The 20,194-nt window shown below is 37.5% G+C and overlaps 1 protein-coding gene across 3 annotated transcripts in view; it reads left to right on the top strand.

Moving 5' to 3' along the window:
- LOC127640107 (calcium-dependent secretion activator 2-like) overlaps positions 1 to 20,194 on the top strand; it is a 216,752-nt gene that overhangs the window by 101,806 nt on the left and 94,752 nt on the right. For all 3 annotated transcript variants that reach the window (XM_052122508.1, XM_052122507.1, XM_052122509.1), the window contains exons 4-7: positions 1,135 to 1,215; positions 1,667 to 1,897; positions 4,967 to 5,088; positions 13,868 to 13,979. In XM_052122508.1, the coding sequence (XP_051978468.1) occupies positions 1,135 to 1,215; positions 1,667 to 1,897; positions 4,967 to 5,088; positions 13,868 to 13,979 (546 nt within the window). The remainder of the gene's footprint in view (positions 1 to 1,134; positions 1,216 to 1,666; positions 1,898 to 4,966; positions 5,089 to 13,867; positions 13,980 to 20,194) is intronic.

Here is a 20,194-nt window from a genome sequence, read left to right as displayed (position 1 = left end):
AACCATGGTTAATTGTAACAAAACCTGCCAAAAAATATAGTTACTACAGTCGTGGTTCCTAGTCATGGCTAATACAATATTACTACAGTAAATCCATGGGTAGTTTTCATAAAGGTATCATTTATTAACAAGGATTAAAGATTATTATCAATGTTTTAACCGAATACCCAAATTAAAAAATCCTGTAAAAATGTTCACACAAGCCCATTATAATACATGTCATGTCTTGGTTTGTCATTACTTGGTGTAAATACTTTTCTGTCTTTACTTCAGGAAAACACTGCTCCCTCTTTGAATGAGCACTATGACTGAAAGGGTGAGCACTGTCTGCTGGTGTATTTCAGCATTTCTGTGCGTCAAGATGAGCTGAAGAAAAAATAGTTCCGATGCATTGCAACTATTCGCTCATATAATTATTCTTTCCCACTTCGAACTTATGAGATTCATTCATATTCATGTTATCTAAATAATAAGATCACTAGTAAAAAAAAAAAAAAAATAGATCGATCGATATTCTTTATACCACTTCAGTATCGGAAGTAACGATACTTAGTATCAATCCGCCCATCCCTAGCAAGCAGTCTTACTAGGACAGACGTTAATGGCAGGTATCATGTAATATGTGAAGTTGTTTAATTGCTAACTGCTTATATATATTTTCGTTTAATGTTTTTGAATTCTATATTGATTATCATGCTTTATTTATTCAAACATTTCTTGGGGTATGTTGTGTTTGCCAATCGGTTTGGCAAAGTAGGGCTTTTCCTTAGCAGTCTCCATATGCAGAATGCATGTAAGCAAACACAATTTAAAACTTTGAGTGAACCAGTACAGTGGACTTGGTGCAGTAATAGTGCAGCGTAAAATCGGAGTGGCGTCCACCCTTTTGCCGCCACAGGGAAAAAAGCTTATCAAGTGGAAACAGTTCTAGGATGGGGGTGGTGTTTGTGTGTTTCTGTGTGTGCAAGAGAGATTTCCCACTCATATAGAGGAAGCCCTGTCTTTTCAACATGCCAGCACTGCTGTGTGGGTGTGTTTGTATGTGTGTGCATGCATGTGTGCGTGTGAGCAATCACACTGTAAAAAAAAGCTTCATTTGAGGATAGATAAGCTTTGTCTTCTGTTTCTGTGCAGCTGGACAATGTGGATGAGCAAGCTGCACAGATCCGCAGAGAGTTGGACGGGAGACTGCAGCTTGCTGAGAAAATAGCCCGCGTAAGACACCATCACCTGTCTATCACTGTGATCTCCGTGTTAGTGTTCATTTTTACAGTGTCTTACTGTGAGAATGGATCTCTGCCATAACACCTGTAGATTACTGCCAAAATAAAACTTGTGTGTAATTTTTCAATATTGATATGTCACCCATCTTATATTAAATCAACTTTTTCAGGCCACTGATATTATTTTACTCATGTGAGTTTTTATCATTTTAGGAATAATAGTCAAATACTTATTACTTTCTATAAACAATTCTTGTATTATTTAGTTTTTAGGAGTAAAACTTTTGAAAGTCGAAAAAGTTGCTTGGTAAAGCTTTAATCACATTAGCCTAAACTATAGTAACTTATTTAGACTTATTTTCTGTTTTGACCACACAAGAAAGAAAAATTAATTGTTGTTACAGTATTTCTCATTCTTGTTATTCATTCCGACTGTTCAATAGGAAAGAAAGTTCCCAAAGTTTATATCCAAAGACATGGAAATGATGTATGTGGAGGAGCTCAGGTCTTCAGTTAACCTTCTGATGGCTAACCTGGAGAGCCAGCCTGTGGCCAAAGACTTCAAGCCCAAGATCAAGCCAAAACTCACACCCATGAACAGTTTCCTGGACATCGGCGATGAGAATGACTTGCCTCTCTCCAAATCTGATGTAGTGCTGTCATTTACTTTGGAGGTAGAGATATTACTGTATTAAGATGCCATTTGTGCTTAATAATCAAGATCTAAGGCTAAAGTTTTAATTTTTCTTTGTGTGTGTGTGTGTGTGTGTGTGTGTGTGTGTGTGTGTGTGTGTGTGTGTGTGTGTGTATATATATATATATATATATATATATATATATTGCATTACATATAACACTGCTCATTTGGATGGATGGATGGATGGATGGTTGAGCAAATAATCTAAAACAGCAGTCACATTGATTTCACTTGAATGAAGCATACATTTTCATATCTGTGCTTTTATTTATCTGCATTCGTCTGTAACCATTGATTTAAACAATGTTTTCCATGCTTGTTCAATGAACCATAAACTATTAAGGAAAATGCACCTGTGGAACAGTCATTAAGACACTAACAACTTACAGACGGTTGGCAATTAAGGTCACAATTATAAAAACTTAGGACACTAAAGAGACCTTTCTACTGACTCTGAAAAACACCAAAAGAATGATGTCCAGGGTCCCTGCTAATCTGCGTGAACGTGCCGTAGGCATGCTGCATGGAGGCATGAGGACTGCAGATGTGGCCAGGGCAATAAATTGTAATGTCCGTACTGTGAGACGGCTAAGATGGCACCTACAGGGAGACAGGAAGGACAGCTGATTGTCCTCGCTGTGGCAGACCATGTGTAACTACACCTGCGCAGGATAGGTACATCCGAATGGGACCAGTACAGGATGGCAACAACAACTGCCTGAGTTACACCAGGAACGCACAATCCCTCCATCATTGCTCCGACTGTCCACAATAGGCTGAAGCTGGACTGAGGGCTTGTAGGCTTGTTGTAAGGCAGGTCCTTACCAGATATCACGACAACAACTTCGCCTATGGACATAAACCCACCTTCTCTGGACCAAACAGGACTGGCAAAAAGTGCTCTCCACTGATGAGTCGTGGTTTTGTCTCACCAGGGGTGATGGTCGGACTCGCATTTATCGTCAAAGGAATGCACATTACATCGAGGCCTGTACTCTGGAGCGGGATCGATTTGGAGATGACGGGTCCGTCATGGTCTTGGGTGTTGTGTCACAGCATCATCGACTGTGCTTGTTGTCATTGCAGGCAATCTCAATGCTGTGCATTACAGGGAAGACATCCTCCTCCCTCATGTGGTATCCTTCCTGCAGGCTCATCCTGACATGACAATGCCACCAGCCATACTGCTCGTTCTGTGCGTGATTTCCTGCAAGACAGGAATGTCAGTGTTCTGCCATGGTCAGCGAAGAGTGGGGTAACATCTCACAGGAAAAACTGGTGCAGTCCATGAGGAGGAGATGCACTGAAGTACTTGTGAACTCACCAGATACTGACTGTCACTTTTTATTTGGACACATTGTTTCATTTCTGTTAGTCACTTATGTCTTAGATGTTGAATGTTTTTATGTTCATACAAATATTTACAGATGTTAAGTTTGCTGATAATAAAAGCAGAGGAAGTTTCAAATTTACAACTATTGCATCAATTTCATTTTGGCTATAATTTTACTCTGTGTAGTTTAAATAACTGGGTTATTAAGTAGAGTATGTTGCCCTGTTAATATAAACAAAATGAAGCTTAATAATATATATACATTTTGGAATGATTCATCATTATTTTCCAAACTATGCTAAAGACACAAATTATAAAAAATTATAAAAATACACCAGGTTTTAGTAACATGAATTGGTTTATAAGCTTATTTCTGGAAAATAAATAAATAAATCCATAATACATTGTGTTGAACAGAAGAATGCACAACTGTAAGACTATTCAAAACCTTTTTTGAACATTGTATTGATTGAGTACAGGGAGCTTTGGTATTTAATAAAAAAGGAAAATAACACTGTTGTTACGTTGATTATTAAGCCAAAATAAATAAGGGATAATACCATGTCTGACATGATGCAAACAGTAAAGCGTAAAAAAAAACCTGCCATTTCATTTACACTGATCAGCCACAACATTAAAACCACTGATAGGTGAAGTGAATAACATTTATTATCTTTACAATGGCACCTGTCAAGGGGTGGGATATATTAGGCAGCAAGTGAACAGTCAGTTCTTGAATTTCATATGTTAGAAGTAGGAAAAATGGGAAAGCGTAAGGATCTAAGCGACTTTGACAAGGGCCAAATTGTGATTGCTAGAAGACTGGGTCAGAGCATCTCCAAAACAGCAGCAACCACCAAAAGTGCCTGAAATGGGCATGTGAGCATTAGAACTGGACCATGGAGCAATGGAAAAAGGTGGCCAGGTCTGATGAATCATGTTTTGTTTTAGATCATGTGGATGGCGGGGTGCATGTATGTCATTTACCTGGGTAAGTGATGGCAGCAGGATGCACCATGGCAAGAAGCCAGGCCGGCGGAGGTTGTGAGATGCTATGGGAAATGTTCTGCTGGTAAACCTTGGGTCCTGACATTCATGTGGATGTTACTTTGACACGTACCACCTAACTAAAGATTGTTGCAGACCACGTACACCCCTTCATGTCAACAGTATTCCCTGATGGCAGTGTCCTCATTCAGCAGGATAATGCGCCCTGCCACACTGCAAAAATTGTTCAGGAATGCTTTGAGGAACATGACAAAGAGTTCAAGGTGTTGACTTGGCCTCCAAATTCCCCAGATCTCAATCCGATTGAGCATCTATGGGATGTGCTGGACCAACAAGTCCGATCCATGGAGGCCCCACCTCGCAACTTACAAGACTTAAAGGATCTGCTGCTAATGTCTTTGTGCCAGATACCACAGTACACATTGAAAGGTCTTGTGGAGTTCAGGCTTTGACGGTTCAGTGCTGTTTTGGTGGCATGAGGGAGACCTACACCATATTAGGCAGGTGGTTTTAATGTTGTGGGTGATCGGTGTAGGTGTGCAAGCTTACATTTTGGGTGGCAGTTACAAACACTGGCACACCCGTGACTACGCCATTGGTTTGTCCTATCATTACACCACCTAATAAATGTCTGCAAGAAGCAGAACACAACTTCTCTAAATGTCATCTGAAGCCTTATCATGTTGTTTTGTGCCTGCTGCTCAGATCGTAATCATAGAAGTGCAGGGGCTGAAATCAGTTGCTCCTCACCGGATTGTGTACTGCACGATGGAGGTGGAGGGAGGAGAGAAGCTGCAGACGGATCAGGCTGAGGCCTCCAGACCACAGTGAGTATTGAATACACAAATATAAAGAAAAAAGCTCTAAACATTATATATTTGTGTCATACATTCATATGTAGTGTATATGTAATTAAACGTAAATATAGTTATACCATGAAACTGTTGAATACTTGATTCTGATTGGTTGACAGACATTATAATTTAATGATTAGTTTTCTGTAGCTGCGTGGCTATGAAGAAGTTCCAAATCTGTTGACTGCATTACTGTTCCATATTACTTCACTAAATGATTTCAGTTATTTCAAACAGCCTACCATAGCAAAAGAACACGAATGAGACAGACTTAGGCAAAGAATTATGATTTTTCCATAAAGGGCTTGAAATGTTTATGGAATGCATATTTACACGCACTCTTCTTTCTCTCTGTCTGTCTCACACACATATACCCACACAGTCTTGAAAAAACATAATGTTATCAGTTGTGCATTAATTTTTTATAATGTATCAGTCGGTCATCAATTATTCCTTGCTTAGTTTTTAATGTTGGAGTCAATAGTAGCAATAGTATAGCATAGTTAGTGTAATCATAGATTGAGGAAAAAGGGTTATTTATTTATAACAGATTAACAAATCCAAGGGGCAATCCACAAATGGGGTCAGACAAGAGTCAAAAATCTAATATCATATCCAATTTTATAATGTAAAAGGAAAGCAAAGTATAAGGTCAAATATAAGGACATGGAATTCTAGCACAGCTAACCTCATAAAGATGGACTGCTGGAACTTTTCTATTAACAAGTAAGTTTGAAATGGAAATGAAAGCATTAGAGTTAAGATCAAATGAAAGCATTAGAGTTAAGATAGTAATCTGGTAAGGGCTCCCCCTAGTGGCTGATCATCTACAAACGCAAGTTCATCTACTCATCAGCAATACAATGGATTGCTGTGACATAACAGGCAGGGACAGACTGGCCATAGAGAGAACCGGGTCTTTTCCCGGTGGGCCGCCACAAAATGGGGCGAACTGGCGGCAATAAGCTGAAACAGGCCACCGAGTTATACCGTAGGGGCCGCAATATGCAGAAAGGTGACAGCGACATCACCCACACCCACTGCTCAAAAACATTTTGCAGGTTTCTATGTAAAATAAAGGGCCAATTTCTCCCCATATTCCCTGAAAACCGGCATATTAAATAAGTACTTAGTATAAGTATATATATAAACTATTTTATTATAAATATATTTTATTTTATACTATTTATAGTATAAATAGCTATATGCTATTTGTGTGTCCTTTTACAGTTATTCTTTTACTTTTAGAATGGCTTTGCTATATATACACACACACAAACACACTGTGTGCCAGTCTTAAAATACTTTTTACAGCTCGAGTTTCTCCAAGTACTCTTATATATAATGCTTGGCTACAGATTTGTTTCAAATATCTCAGACTTGCAAACTTGAGCAGGAAATCCCACATTATCTTATCAGTTCCTCAGTAGCAATCTGACTTATGACACAAAGGACAAATTGAAAATATGCCAACTGAGCAGCTCTGAAGTGCAAATGTGTCTCCGTCACACTTTTTAACTGATACAGCCTGTTTGTATGTTGGAGACAGTGACTGGTCACTTAAATGCAGAGCGGGCATCATCAGGCTTTATTTACTGCTTATTAAAGGCTGCAGTATGTTTTGTAATGCTATGACCCTAAATTAATCTCTGGGTCTTTCCAATTCATATGATATCTGCACAAATGATGCAATTAACCTGAATTGAGCAGCATGTCCAAATTACACTATTGGGTAAATGGTGACTCAGGCTGGGCAATAATTGGATCACATAGTCTGGAATCGCTTTTGTTGTTTGTTTGTTTGTTTGTTTATTTTTTTTATAATGTTGGATGAGGAACTGGATTGTAATTTACTGAGGACCATGGACAATAATTGCAATCAATACCTCTGAGCTTTGGATTTCTTATTGTTTGTGTGTGTGTGTTGTGTTGTACATTAGTTGTTTCTAAATAAATGTTTGTGGTTATGGCAGAGTTTCACTGAATCATAAATTAGAATGATTCAACATGAAAACTTTAGAAATCTTTTGACTGATTTGTCTACAGAACGTGTGTGTTTTTCTTTTTCTTAGTCGTGGCGCAGCAGATTCAGGAGCATCGCCAGTGAATAGTGTTGTAGAAAACACCATTTCACATGTTGTGAATGTCATCATGTCTATCGATGTCCATGTGGGAGTTTTTGTGTTTGGGCATTTGAAGTAACCGCTACCTAATAGCAACCTTAATGTTGGGAAATAGTTTTCAGACCATTTTAGTGCAGTTTGATTGCTTAACTGACCTGAACTGATTGCTTCTGTTACCACGTAAGTGCATGAATAAAGTTGAAGAGCATTTTAGATCAGTGTTTCCCAACCTTTATTCTGCCACGGCACACTTTTTATGACAAAAAATTCTAAGGCACACCACAATCCCACATAGGCTAACCATCGTCAGATGTTTTCCTTTTCAATAACAAGTCCTTTTTTCTGTCCATCTTAGTAACGTATTTACTTGTAATGTTTGAAATTCGGCTATGCAAAAAAAATCCAAAATCACAAACAGTGCTTGCGTTAGACTTTTTTATCGCCCGTCATTTAGACGGAGGGTCATAAAAATTCAGTCACAATCTAGTATTACCAATCATTATCATTTTCATTTTCATATTTTAATGATAATAATACATTTAATTGCTTTTATTTTCATTCACATTTTCATTTTTAATCATGAACTTACAGGACGAGCGTATAACAGTTTATGCATTTATTTATGTCATAAGATTTTGCATCTTTGTCTCGGAGAGATGACTTCTCGTGGCAGTTTTAATTTGGTTCTGAAGGCAGAACAGAAGAGTTGCAGAAAGCGTCACAGAGGGGCGATTTTGCTAGTTTGCCACGTAAAAAGAGGTGTGCACAATAAACATTGAAAACATGTATTTGTAAAAGAAAGCTTGCAGTTGCTTTGATAGCAGAAAGTAATAAAAGGACTTGTTTAGGTCGAAGTGTTTTCTTCGTGAATTTATATTAGTTCAATAACTGGGGTCTCTGAATGTCTCATTTCTTTTAATTTAATATTATCTTATATCAATGTATTTTCACAATTGTGGACCATTTTTAAATATATCTTTTTGCTTAGTACTCTCAAAGACATTATTGGTGAAGCAAAAATGTGTGTGAAAAACACTTTGGTGTGACGTCACTTCATAGATTTCAATGTATTCTGCAGCGCTGACGTGAGTCATGTGAGAGAACCTTAACGCGTATAAATATCAGTCACTTTTGCACATTAAGCATAGTTCTTCACAATCAAAAAATTTAATGATTATGGTTTCAAAAACTGAGAATTTCTCTGAAAGGTGTGGAGTTTGGATCCCTGAAATTATTATTATAATTTTTTTTATGCATTTATTATTTTGTGGAATTTTATAGTTTTCCACGGCACACCTGACAGTCTTTCATGGCACACTACTGTGCCACGGCACAGTGGTTGGAAACACTGTTTTAGATTATTTTCTTCTGAGAGTTCTTGAATCACTTCTACCTCCTGGAGCTTGAGTATAGGAATGACATGAAAAGGAGGAGGAATTCATCAAGCCTAGACAAGCTTGCTCGCTCTTGGTGAAAGGAGGGTGGCCTTTAAGAGTGTCATGTGGAGTTCTGAGAAGATAGATGAATAAGGACACACTAATTTACCCAGCCATTTAGCAATATATGCAGAGTGGATGCAAGGAATGTAGAGTCTGGAAGTAATGGCCCATTAGCAATGGATTGTTAGAATGTAAACAGCATGGGTTGGATGCCTCTCCTAACTTTAAGTTTAATAAGAAGTTGTGAATTTAAAGTGGGATGTCCTGAATAAAGTCTTCACTATATATATATATACACTCACCTAAAGGATTATTAGGAACACCTGTTCAATTTCTCATTAATGCAATTATCTAATCAACCAATCACATGGCAGTTGCTTCAATGCATTTAGGGGTGTGGTCCTGGTCAAGACAATCTCCTGAACTCCAAACTGAATGTCAGAATGGGAAAGAAAGGTGATTTAAGCAATTTTGAGCGTGGCATGGTTGTTGGTGCCAGACGGGCATGTCTGAGAATTTCACAATCTGCTCCGTTACTGGGATTTTCACACACAACCATTTCTAGGGTTTACAAAGAATGGTGTGAAAAGGGAAAAACATCCAGTATGCGGCAGTCCTGTGGGCGAAAATGCCTTGTTGATGCTAGAGGTCAGAGGATAATGGGCCGACTGATTCAAGCTGATAGAAGAGCAACTTTGCCTGAAATAACCACTCGTTACAACCGAGGTATGCAGCAAAGCATTTGTGAAGCCACAACACGCACAACCTTGAGGCGGATGGGCTACAACAGCAGAAGACCCCACTGGGTACCACTCATCTCCACTACAAATAGGAAAAAGAGGCTACAATTTGCAAGAGCTCACTAAAATTGGACAGTTGAAGACTGGAATAATGTTGCCTGGTCTGATGAGTCTCGATTTCTGTTGAGACATTCAGATGGTATAGTCAGAATTTGGCGTAAACAAAATGAGAACATGGATCCATCATGCCTTGTTACCACTGTGCAGGCTGGTGGTGGTGGTGTAATGGTGTGTGGGATGCTTTCTTGGCACACTTAAGGCCCCTTAGTGCTAATTGGGCATCGTTTAAATGCCACAGCCTACCTGGGAATTGTTTCTGACCATGTCCATCCCTTTATGGCCACCATGTACCATCCTCTGATGGCTACTTCCAGCAGTATAATGCACCATGTCACAAAGCTCGAATCATTTCAAATTGGTTTCTTGAACATGACAATGAGTTCACTGTACTAAAATGGCCCCCACAGTCACCAGATCTCAACCCAATAGAGCATCTTTGGGATGTGGTGGAACGGGAGCTTTGTGCCCTGGATGTGCATCCCACAAATCTCCATCAACTGCAAGATGCTATTCTATCAATATGGGCCAACATTTCTAAAGAATGCTTTCAGCACCTTGTTGAATCAATGCCACGTAGAATTAAGGCAGTTCTGAAGGCGAAAGGGGGTCAAACACAGTATTAGTATGGTGTTCCTAATAATCCTTTAGGTGAGTGTATATATAATAAATAGATAGAGAAGTGTACTGTATTGAAATATTGAATAATTTATTGAGTTAATTTAGTTCGATTTACTTTTATTGAAAGTAAAATTTAATTATGTGATACAAAATAATTTTGTATTCATTTTGATGAATTAAAGTAATGCTTTTATTTAATGTATTAACCTGTGCATTAAATCTGTAATAAGAGATTTTCCTACCATTGGAACAAATCAAGCTTGAAGCACCACTCGTGTTTTACACATCACCAGTCTGTAAAACCCCTTTACGGACAATGCGCTTCACCAAACCACACTTGCAGAGAGCAGGAAACACAGAATGAATAAGGAACTGTTCACATGGGATGCAATCTTTCTTTAAAAACAGTGTAATGATGTGCAAGTGAATAGAACAGAACGCACAGCTCTCAATACTCATTTTTTCAAATTTAAACTTGTTTTTGAAGAGAAGTAGTCACTCATTTCGTGAGATGCAAAAAATACAGTATGAAGCAGATGCCTAAAATATCTGTATTGTATATGTATTGACTTCTAAAGCCACCTTTTGTAATGTGTATTTGGGGGTGGGTGGGGGTGGGGGTTGATATGTGATAAATTATGATTAATGCAATGAATTATTTGGTTTGTCTTTTCATTTGGTAAAAAAGAATAATAATTATTGATTGACAGTCCTAATAATATGTCAAACTTTTTTCAAATTTTTGTACAGAACTAAAAAACAGCACAGACATCATGTTTTATTTACTATAAAATACTATACTACGAATGCAGACTACTTTTTAAAAATCTATATTATATTTCTAAAATTCACAATTATTTTCCTCCAGTGAGCACACAAATTAAAATATAACTAAGTCTACTCAACAAGGTGAATCAGTGGCATTATGTGAGAAAATGTGTTTATTATGCCATCACATGCTGGAGTCAAGTGGTTAAATCAGATAACTCTCACATGTGACCTCGCAGTATACCATTAATTAGCACAGAGGAATCAGTTCTTGCTGATCCCAATAACCATGCATGTGACACCTTTTTTCTTAAAGGAGTCATACCACAAAAATAAAATTTTCATTCTGAAAACATCCTCCTTAGTCGAAAGAGGCCAACTATTAAAATAAGCCATAAGTAAGCATTGTTTCTACTTTTATATGCAAAGAGGTTAGGTAGCTATAAAAGAAAGCCTAATAAAAAGTCTATTTTCTATTTATTTATTTGCATTTGCTGTTTTTTTAAGCATACCGTAGTTTGAACAACTGTAGTTCTAAGATGCGCATCACAGCACCTTTTTAAAAGAGCTTTTAACATTTGTATTAATTTCAATTAATGCCATTGGTTCACTGTCACAATGAGCATTTTGCAATACTAAATTTAGAAAGTCCTTTTTATTGTGAATTAAATATCAAGCATAATTGTACAGATTTTTTTGTTAGGTGCTGATGTTAACTTTTGCTTAGTTTCCTTGGCAACAATTAACTTTAGAAATCGTTCTCCCTCCTTCCTTTGGGTATTCTGACACCCTCTGGGTAGTGCGAGGTCATCTTGAGACCAATAACACCAATAGATCTCCCAAAATATCCTACCACTGATGGAGCACCCCAAGGCTGTTTGGGGCTCTAGACAATGTCAGTCAGATTGAAGAAGACAGAAACTCTCATCTCTCTGGCACCACCTGTAGCTAAAATTCACTCTAGGAAAAGATAAGTTAACAACGTGTGGGTGTTGGACACCCAGGCAGGAATCACACAGAAGCCCAGAATAGTGATGTCCAAAAGTACATATATTCAAAATTGACTAGACAGTGGGTTGCCCAAGGAAACCCTGCATAAACAGGCTGGTTTCATGTTACCAAGGGCCCACTAAATGTGTATGGCTTTAACAATGCTTTAAAGCACATGAGTTTAAAGATACATTTCCTAGAGGGTTTTACCATGCAAACTAAAGCACCTCTGCTAAAAATATCAAATTCTCTCTCTGTATAGTCAGGATGGAAATAACGTGAAAAAATTACTATTACAATTTGAAATTTTTTAAAAATGATAACAATGTTCAGAACTTCTAAAACTACTTCAAACAGTTCTCATAAAAAATGGCATTCTAGCTGCCAGTTTGTCCAGATAATCAGGTGACATTTCACCCCACACTTCCTGTAGCACTTGCCATAGATGTGACTGTCTTGGTGGGCACTTCTCACGCACCTTACAATCTAGCTGATCCCACAAAAGCTCAATGAGGTTAAGATCCATAACACTATTTTCCAATTATCTGTTGTCCAATGTCTGTTTCTTTGCCCACCGTAACCTTTTCTTTAAATTTTTCTGTTTCAATAGTGGCTTTTTCTTTGCAATTCTTCCCATAAGGCCTCTATCCCTGAGTATTCTCTTTACTGTTGTACATGAAACTGGTGTTGAGTGGGTAGAATTCAATGAAGCTGTCAGCTGAGGACATGTGAGGCATCTATTTCTCAAACTAGAGACTCTGAAGTACTTATCCTCTTGTTCAGTTGTACATCTGGGCCTTCCACATCTCTTTCTGTCCTTGTTAGAGTCTGTTGTCAATTGTCTTTGAAGACTGTACTGTAGTGTACACCTTTGTATGAAATCTTCAATTTATTTTTGGGCAATTTCAAGCATTGAAATATAGCCTTCATTCCTCAAAACAATGATTGACTGAGTTTCTAAAGAAAGCGGTTTCTTTTTTTGCCATTTTTTCCTAATAATGACCTGAAGATATGCCGGTATATTGCATATAGTGGCAACTCAAAAACAAACGCAAAGACAATGAAAAGCTTAATTTAACGAATCAAATAGCTTTCAACTGTATTTGATATAATGGCAAGTGATTTTCTAGAACTAAATGAACAATTTATCATGATTACTCAAGGATAAGGTGTTGGAGTGATGGCTGCTGGAAATGGGGCCTGTCTAGATTTGATCAAAAATTACTTTTTCAAATAGTGATGGTGCTTCAGATTATAAAGTCTGTCCTGACTATACTTTGTGATCAGTTGAAGTATAGTATAGTATAATTTGAGCCTTGCCGGTAGAGTCTGACCTTGCCAGTAAAGTCGAGCCTAGCTTGTAAATTTGACTGTAGAATCAAGTCTAGCTTGAAGAGTCGGGCCTTGATGTTATATTTGAGCCTTGCTGGTATAGTCAAGCCTAGCTTGTAAATTTGAACCTTCATTGTAGATTTGGGCCTTGCCGGTGGAGTCAGGGCTTGCTTGCAGAGTCTTTCTTGTAAAGCCAGGCCTTGCTTGTAGAGTTGATCCTTGCTGGTACAGTCAAGCCTAGCTTGAGTCAAGACTATATTTTGATTATGGACTTTAAGAATATACTGTGTATGTTTTACTGTAGGATATTTCAATATAGCAAACTAGAACAGATCATATTTGCCACAGATTCATAATCAATTAAGTTTGTTGTTTTTCATTGTATATTTAAAGTCACTACATATCAAAAAAAGTATAGGCACTGGATTGAAAAAATATAAAAACTGATGTACTATTTTACAAATGCTGATAACTGTAAACACTTGATTGTGCCACATTTATGTGACCAAGAAAGAAAAATATATATTTGGTAGAGATTCATTTATTTGCAAATCTAGTTAAGTGAAGAATATAAATGTATGTCCCCCATTGTGGCTGCTGATTTTTTTTTCTTCTCACACAGGTGGGGCACACAAGGAGACTTCACCACCTCACATCCCCTTCCTGCGGTCAAAGTCAAACTCTTCACTGAAAGCACAGGAGTACTAGCTCTGGAGGACAAAGAGCTGGGCAGGGTAAGAAATCCAAGGTTTATTTAAAGCTGCCATTGTGTTTGAATTGAACATTGTGCTTAATTGTTCGCTGATATTGGGGGCAGATTTTTTTCTGCAGACGGTATGTGAACCGTTATGTTTGTGCACATGTGTATATGTGCATGCTATTGGAAGTGAGCTCCAAGCGTGGAAATCTCTAGTCATTAGGGCTCACGCTCCCAGAGTAACAGATGGAGACTCGCCATTAGAGACTCTCACCAAACAGACTGTTCCTCCTCCATCGATTACCTCCTGTCTTTAACTCCCTCTCTCTCTCTCTCTCTCTCTCTCTCTCTCTCTCTCTATCTCTCTCTCTCTCATTCTCTCCTTTTCTGTCTCTGTTTTTCAATCTAATGCTAAATGCACACTACAAGACTAGCTCGTTGCCTTGGACACATTTAAAGACTCACAGTTTCTTGTATTATGTGGTTACTTAATAGAACTAATTGCATTGATTAGGTGCATCACTTGCAAAGTCATTCTCCTGCCCAACTGTAGTTACCATCCGGAAATTTGTTCTCGCTCAAGTCCATGCACAATGGGAGTGACAGCAGTGTTTATTCTTTACAATGTCAACAAACAACATGGAGAAAGAATTGCTGAATGTCTTATTTTTTTAAATTTTTTTTTTTTTTTTTTACCAAAAATATGTATGAGATTGGCTGTTAGCTGCTCCGCTCTTGCTAGTCGGGGCATTGCGTACACCTGAGGACTAGTCAGCCAGATTTCAGACCAATTTGAAGTCAGCATGGCATAAAATGATTGAAAAGAATCCCTCCGTGTTTAATATATTCAGCAGAATATTGCTCTTCTCTCGCACTCTTCGCTCTTAAATTACGTACATACAGCACTAAATATGTGATTGCATAACTCAAGGCCCATTAGAAGGTCTCGGCAGGGACATATCTAAAAGACAAAGTTTGAAGAAGCCCTAAAGAAGTCTGCAAATGGACAAAATCGAGAGAGTGTGAATGTGATAAAAAATACAGACAAATAAAGAGAGTAAATTATTTATTTTTTTAGGCTTTTAAACAAACAGAGAAAGCTTTGCTGGCCCTGAGAGTTCACCACTGCTAGAACTACGAGTATGCGCTTTAGAGGAGCATTGCTTGTGGGCAAGGGCTGTGAGTTGTTGATCTTTTTGTTGCAAACTTTAACCCTCTGGGGTCTGAGGGTATTTTGGGCCCTGGAGAAGTTTTGACATGCCTTGACATTTGTGCTTTCAGTTGCTTAAAAACATATTAATGGCTAAAGTCTGATTACACTGTATTCAGCACAAACTGGGCTACAATAATATGTGAGCAACATGTATGTACAGGTTTGTGTTTTTGAGAAAATAACGTTTATGCATGGTTTTTGAAAAAACTAAAATTTTCACTGAAATAAGGTCATATAACACATACTAAACATGTGTCCACAAGACTTTTGAGAACTGGATCTCGTAGCCTAGAGTTTTTGCTACAAAATTATTTGAAAACCATCCTGATCACTCATTCACACAAAACAATATAGAAATTTAACTTTTGTAAGACGATTTTAGTGTTGAAAGGTAATATGCGAGGAGGCGTGAATGATCATGAATATTCATTGTAATTCACACATGAGAGACAAAGACCCTCCCCTGGGCCTATCAATGAGGGATAGAGAATGAATGTGAGGAGACTTAATGATCAAAATCAAGTTTTAAGTTAAAAGAAGTAATCTGACTATATATTTTCTTTATGTAAAGACTTTACTTAATTTTAGACCTACAATACCATTTAAAAGAAGTCTCTTCTGCTCACCAAGACTGCATTTATTTGATCCAAAATACAGTAAAAACATTGATATTGTGAACTCTTTTTACAATTTAGAAGAACAGTTTTCTATTTGAATATATTGTAAAATGCAATTTGTGATCAAAGCTGAATTTTCAGCATCATTACTGCAGTCTTCAGTGTCATGAATTTTTTTTAATTTCCAAAAAAAGAAGAGAAAACAAAATCCTAAAAAGTCTAAATAGTCTTTACAAAACTGCATTAGGGTCCCAGACACTGTGTTGGAGTGATGGATCTTCTATGAAAATATTACTAATGAATGTTATAAGATGATCTGTTCATTTTGAATTATAATGACAGTATATATATATATATATATATATATATATATATATATATATATATATATATATATATGTGTGTTTTTTTTTTTTTTTTCACATAAAAATTATTTGTATATTTCTTTACATACAAATATCCAAGAGCCCTTAAGACCGTGGAATGATACTGTATGGGGGTTCAGGGGTATCTACAGAGAGAAACCTTTGAAAATGTAAAAGTCTGAATAGACCATTTTTCTATTTTCAATAAAGTGAGAAAGACTAGTCTACAAACTAGTAATTGTTTTGTCTTTCATCCTTGTCAGAGATGATAAAAAATAAAACTAAATTTAGAAAGAAAAAAATTTTATGGTCTAAAGGTGCTCTGGAAACAAGCACCTCATGTTTACTCACATGTGGGGAAAAGAGGATGCGGGTGCGGACCGGGACAGGGCATCAGTGAAGCGTGTTTCAGTGCTAGAGAAAAATATTCAAGAATACAGTGCAGAAAGATCAGATATGATAACCGGCGTTGTTGTTTTGTCTTGCAGTCAAGATCGAATCAATCTGGGGTCCGGATCCGGAACGCGGTGACCTGCGTAGCGGGGGCAATAGCAATTCCATATATTCTGAGGCTGCGTTTCCACTGACGTAGAAGAAATCTGCACAAAGCCACTCCCAACATTAGGGAACCGCTTGCCCCGCGCTGCTGTCAATTTTACAATCCACCTCGCGAGCTTGACCCTCGGCTTCCATAGGAAGGAATTTAAAGCGATCGCTCACTTCGCCCTAGGGCTGCACGATATTGGAAAAAAACTGACATAGCGATATTTTGTTTTTCTGCTATATATATTGCGATATGAAAAAGATGACATGAATAGCTCTATTTGAGAAGAATTAATTATTCTAGAATGATTGGGGTGATTTTGTAGGGAACTGCATCTTCATGGAAAAGAAACTGAAAATGACTTTTTACTTTTTGACTTATTTTGGGTAGATTATTTTATTATAATAATTAATACACTGTTTAATTCACCATGGTTCAAATGTATTCATGTAATACTCCTCTATCAATTCACCCTAAAGTCAATGATCTAACATGTTATGATATTAATAATGCATGTTACTGAATCTGTGATTTTAATAAAAAAAAATTTGGAAACTTTCTCGTATGGTGTAAAACTGGCAAAGGCATCTGAAATAGTTTTTTGCTTTGGACGGCATTTAGAGCTGGCTTTGCACTCGACATACAAAGATTTGTCGCGCTGACTTAAATGATCAAACAAATTGGTCGTGTTTCCTTGTGTTGTGGCAACAATTGCAAGACAATCTCAACAAAGTACCTGTTTTTGGTCAACATCATCCTGTCTGTAGAAAAAATATTTCCATATAACTGACAATGCATTACATTTTGCAACGAAATCCTCCATTTCTTTTGGCGCAAGCAGAGCCTGCACGTCAACAACGTGCAGCAATGAATATTTTTATTTTTTTTAAATGATAATAAATTCTGTGTATCTATGAATCCGTAAATCTGAGTAAATTACGTAATATCAGACAGATATAATGCTAGATTTCCATTTGTAAAAAAAAAATTGTAGACTATGTTTATCTTATTACATCGCACGTTCTGCGATGTGACTATCGCGGATGCGCACATCGCGATGTCGATGCTGAAACGATATATTGTGCAGCCCTACTACGCGCCAGTCGAAACATACGACAAGAAAGCCAAACTGCTGGTATTTTTAGCGACACGCATGTCTAGATGTGGATCACAGGCTAAATATCGAAAATTACTCAAAAACTTATCGCCAATATCGTCAAATGTTTTTATCGCGATAAATATTGATATCGTTTTATCACCCTGCCCTAATTATGCATAGTCCAAAGGTTTATCTGTCTCAAACTGGTTAATGAACAGTTAGTAAACAGAAGAAAAAACTGTTGGATGCCATGAACTATGTCGCACACTCACAGTACATTTATGCTACGCACATCTGAAGCACTCAGGTTATATTGAAGCACATAACTGAGCTTGGGATGCACATTAGCAGTGTCGTGACTGAAGTGTCTCTATATACCTATATGTTTATTTTTTGTGTATTTATCAGTTTTTCTTTAGAAGGGCTGCCCTTAGCGTTGTGTGTGTGAAAGAGTCGTGAATGCCACCCAATACTTTGCATCGTCTGGACTTAAACTGACTGTAATCAAAGACACGTGTAGACAGTGGACAGATTATTGCTGGCAGCACTCAGCATTCAGTAAAACAAAAACTCTGATCATCATTATCTGTAAGTAACATTCAAAAAACAGTAGCTCATTACCAGGGATGTGCACATATTGGTGACTGCCCCTTTGCCCTCTTGTGCTGCACCTTGCCAATAACAATATCTGTAAAGTAATTAAATTAGGCAGCTTTGCTTTATTAATGAGTTGCAAAAATGAGTACACCCTTGATAAAATTCAAATTGTGTGGAATATTTTAGTACTTAGACAGTCCTCCATAACTTTTAAATATTGCTCTCAACCGCCAAGGCCCGACTCTACAATGAAGGCTAAAATTTACAAGCTAGACTCTTGTTGACATCAAGTTTACAAGTTCATAACATATTGTCATGTCTGTCCTCTTCCACTCTGGGAGGATGAACTCCGATATATGAGTACTCCGAATTTTAATGGGGAGTGAGCTCGACCCCATAGGGGCTCAAATAGGGTTGAGGTTGGGTGACATATTATCTTGTTTATCCATAGGAATGCAGCAGTGAATTTGGAATAATGTTTAGGTTCATTGTCATGGTTAAAAATGACCGACCGCTCAGGGTGGGCAGAAAGGGTTGTATCTTCTCTTTTATGATTTTGCTGAACATCTGTGGAATCATGATGCCATTGATGAAGTGCAATTCTCCCACACCTTCAGCACTCATAAATCCCCACATAAGAACTTTACCACCACTACACATCACTGTGGGTACCATACACTTCCCAGTGTACTCCTGTTTGACGCCATGCATTTTGGATTCCATCAGATCCAAAAAGCTTTGGCTTCAGTAGTGCCTTCCTGAGTGGATGACACCATGCATTCCACTTCTTTGCAGAGTGTGTCTTACTGTGTGAGAGGAAACGGTCACTCCAGTTTGGCTTCCCTCAGCGTTTGCCAGCTTTGAGGCACGTGTTTGGCAATTCTTAGCAAAAATCACTCATCATGAGGTGAAAGCTTACAGCGATGGTCTAAACATTTCAGCAATCTTGTCACAAGTCCATCCTTTTCGAATTTATGCATCACTTTTGCAACTGTCCTTTGACTCATTAACAGGGACTTGCTAATACTCTTGTACCATTGTCCCCTTTTGTGCAATTAAATCATTTTCTTAATTTACTTGACAATTCTCTCCAATATGATACATTTGTTGTCAGCATCGTGTCTAAGAGTGATTCAGTGGGATATGTAAAACTTTTACACTTTAACCAACTTTGCCTAATTGAGTGTGACTAGCACCAGAAAACATTGTCAGTTTTATATTGTAACTTTTAAGGAAGTTGTACTCATTTTTGCAACAGGGGCATTTTTTTCTTGTTTAGTTTTGACATGTTTCATTAGTGTCTGATCAACCAGAGTTAATTCAACATTACATTATAGATGAACACCAAATATGTCTTATTTGTAAAGAGAAAGAGACGAATTTGTTAGGTTTCAGAGAGAGTGTACACTTTTATGCTGTATACTGTACATATATACAGTACACTGTATATACTGTACAAGGGACACTTTGATTCATAACATGAGAAAGCCAATAGGTGAATCCTGAATCATGATGAAAATGTATAGCAAAAGATCCTTCACACTGTGTCTTCAATTAAGTATTTTTTCCTCCGAATCATTTGTCATAAGAGGAAGTAATGTATACATTTGTGTTGAATTTAAGGAACACTCATATTAGTTTAAATAATAAAAAACAAGTACATATACGCAAACCAACTGGTTGGTGTTTTTACTGACATTTTTTGTAAGACAGAGAACACAGCCCCATCACCATTAATGAAGCTTCGGTGGAGAGAGTCAGCAGCTTCAAGTTCCTCTGTGTCCACATTACTGAGGAACTCACATTGTCCATCCACA

Source organism: Xyrauchen texanus, chromosome 49 (assembly GCF_025860055.1).
Source record: "Xyrauchen texanus isolate HMW12.3.18 chromosome 49, RBS_HiC_50CHRs, whole genome shotgun sequence".
NCBI lineage: Eukaryota > Metazoa > Chordata > Actinopteri > Cypriniformes > Catostomidae > Xyrauchen > Xyrauchen texanus.
Note: the sequence above shows the minus strand (reverse complement) of the source record. Positions and strands in the feature narration are given on the sequence as shown.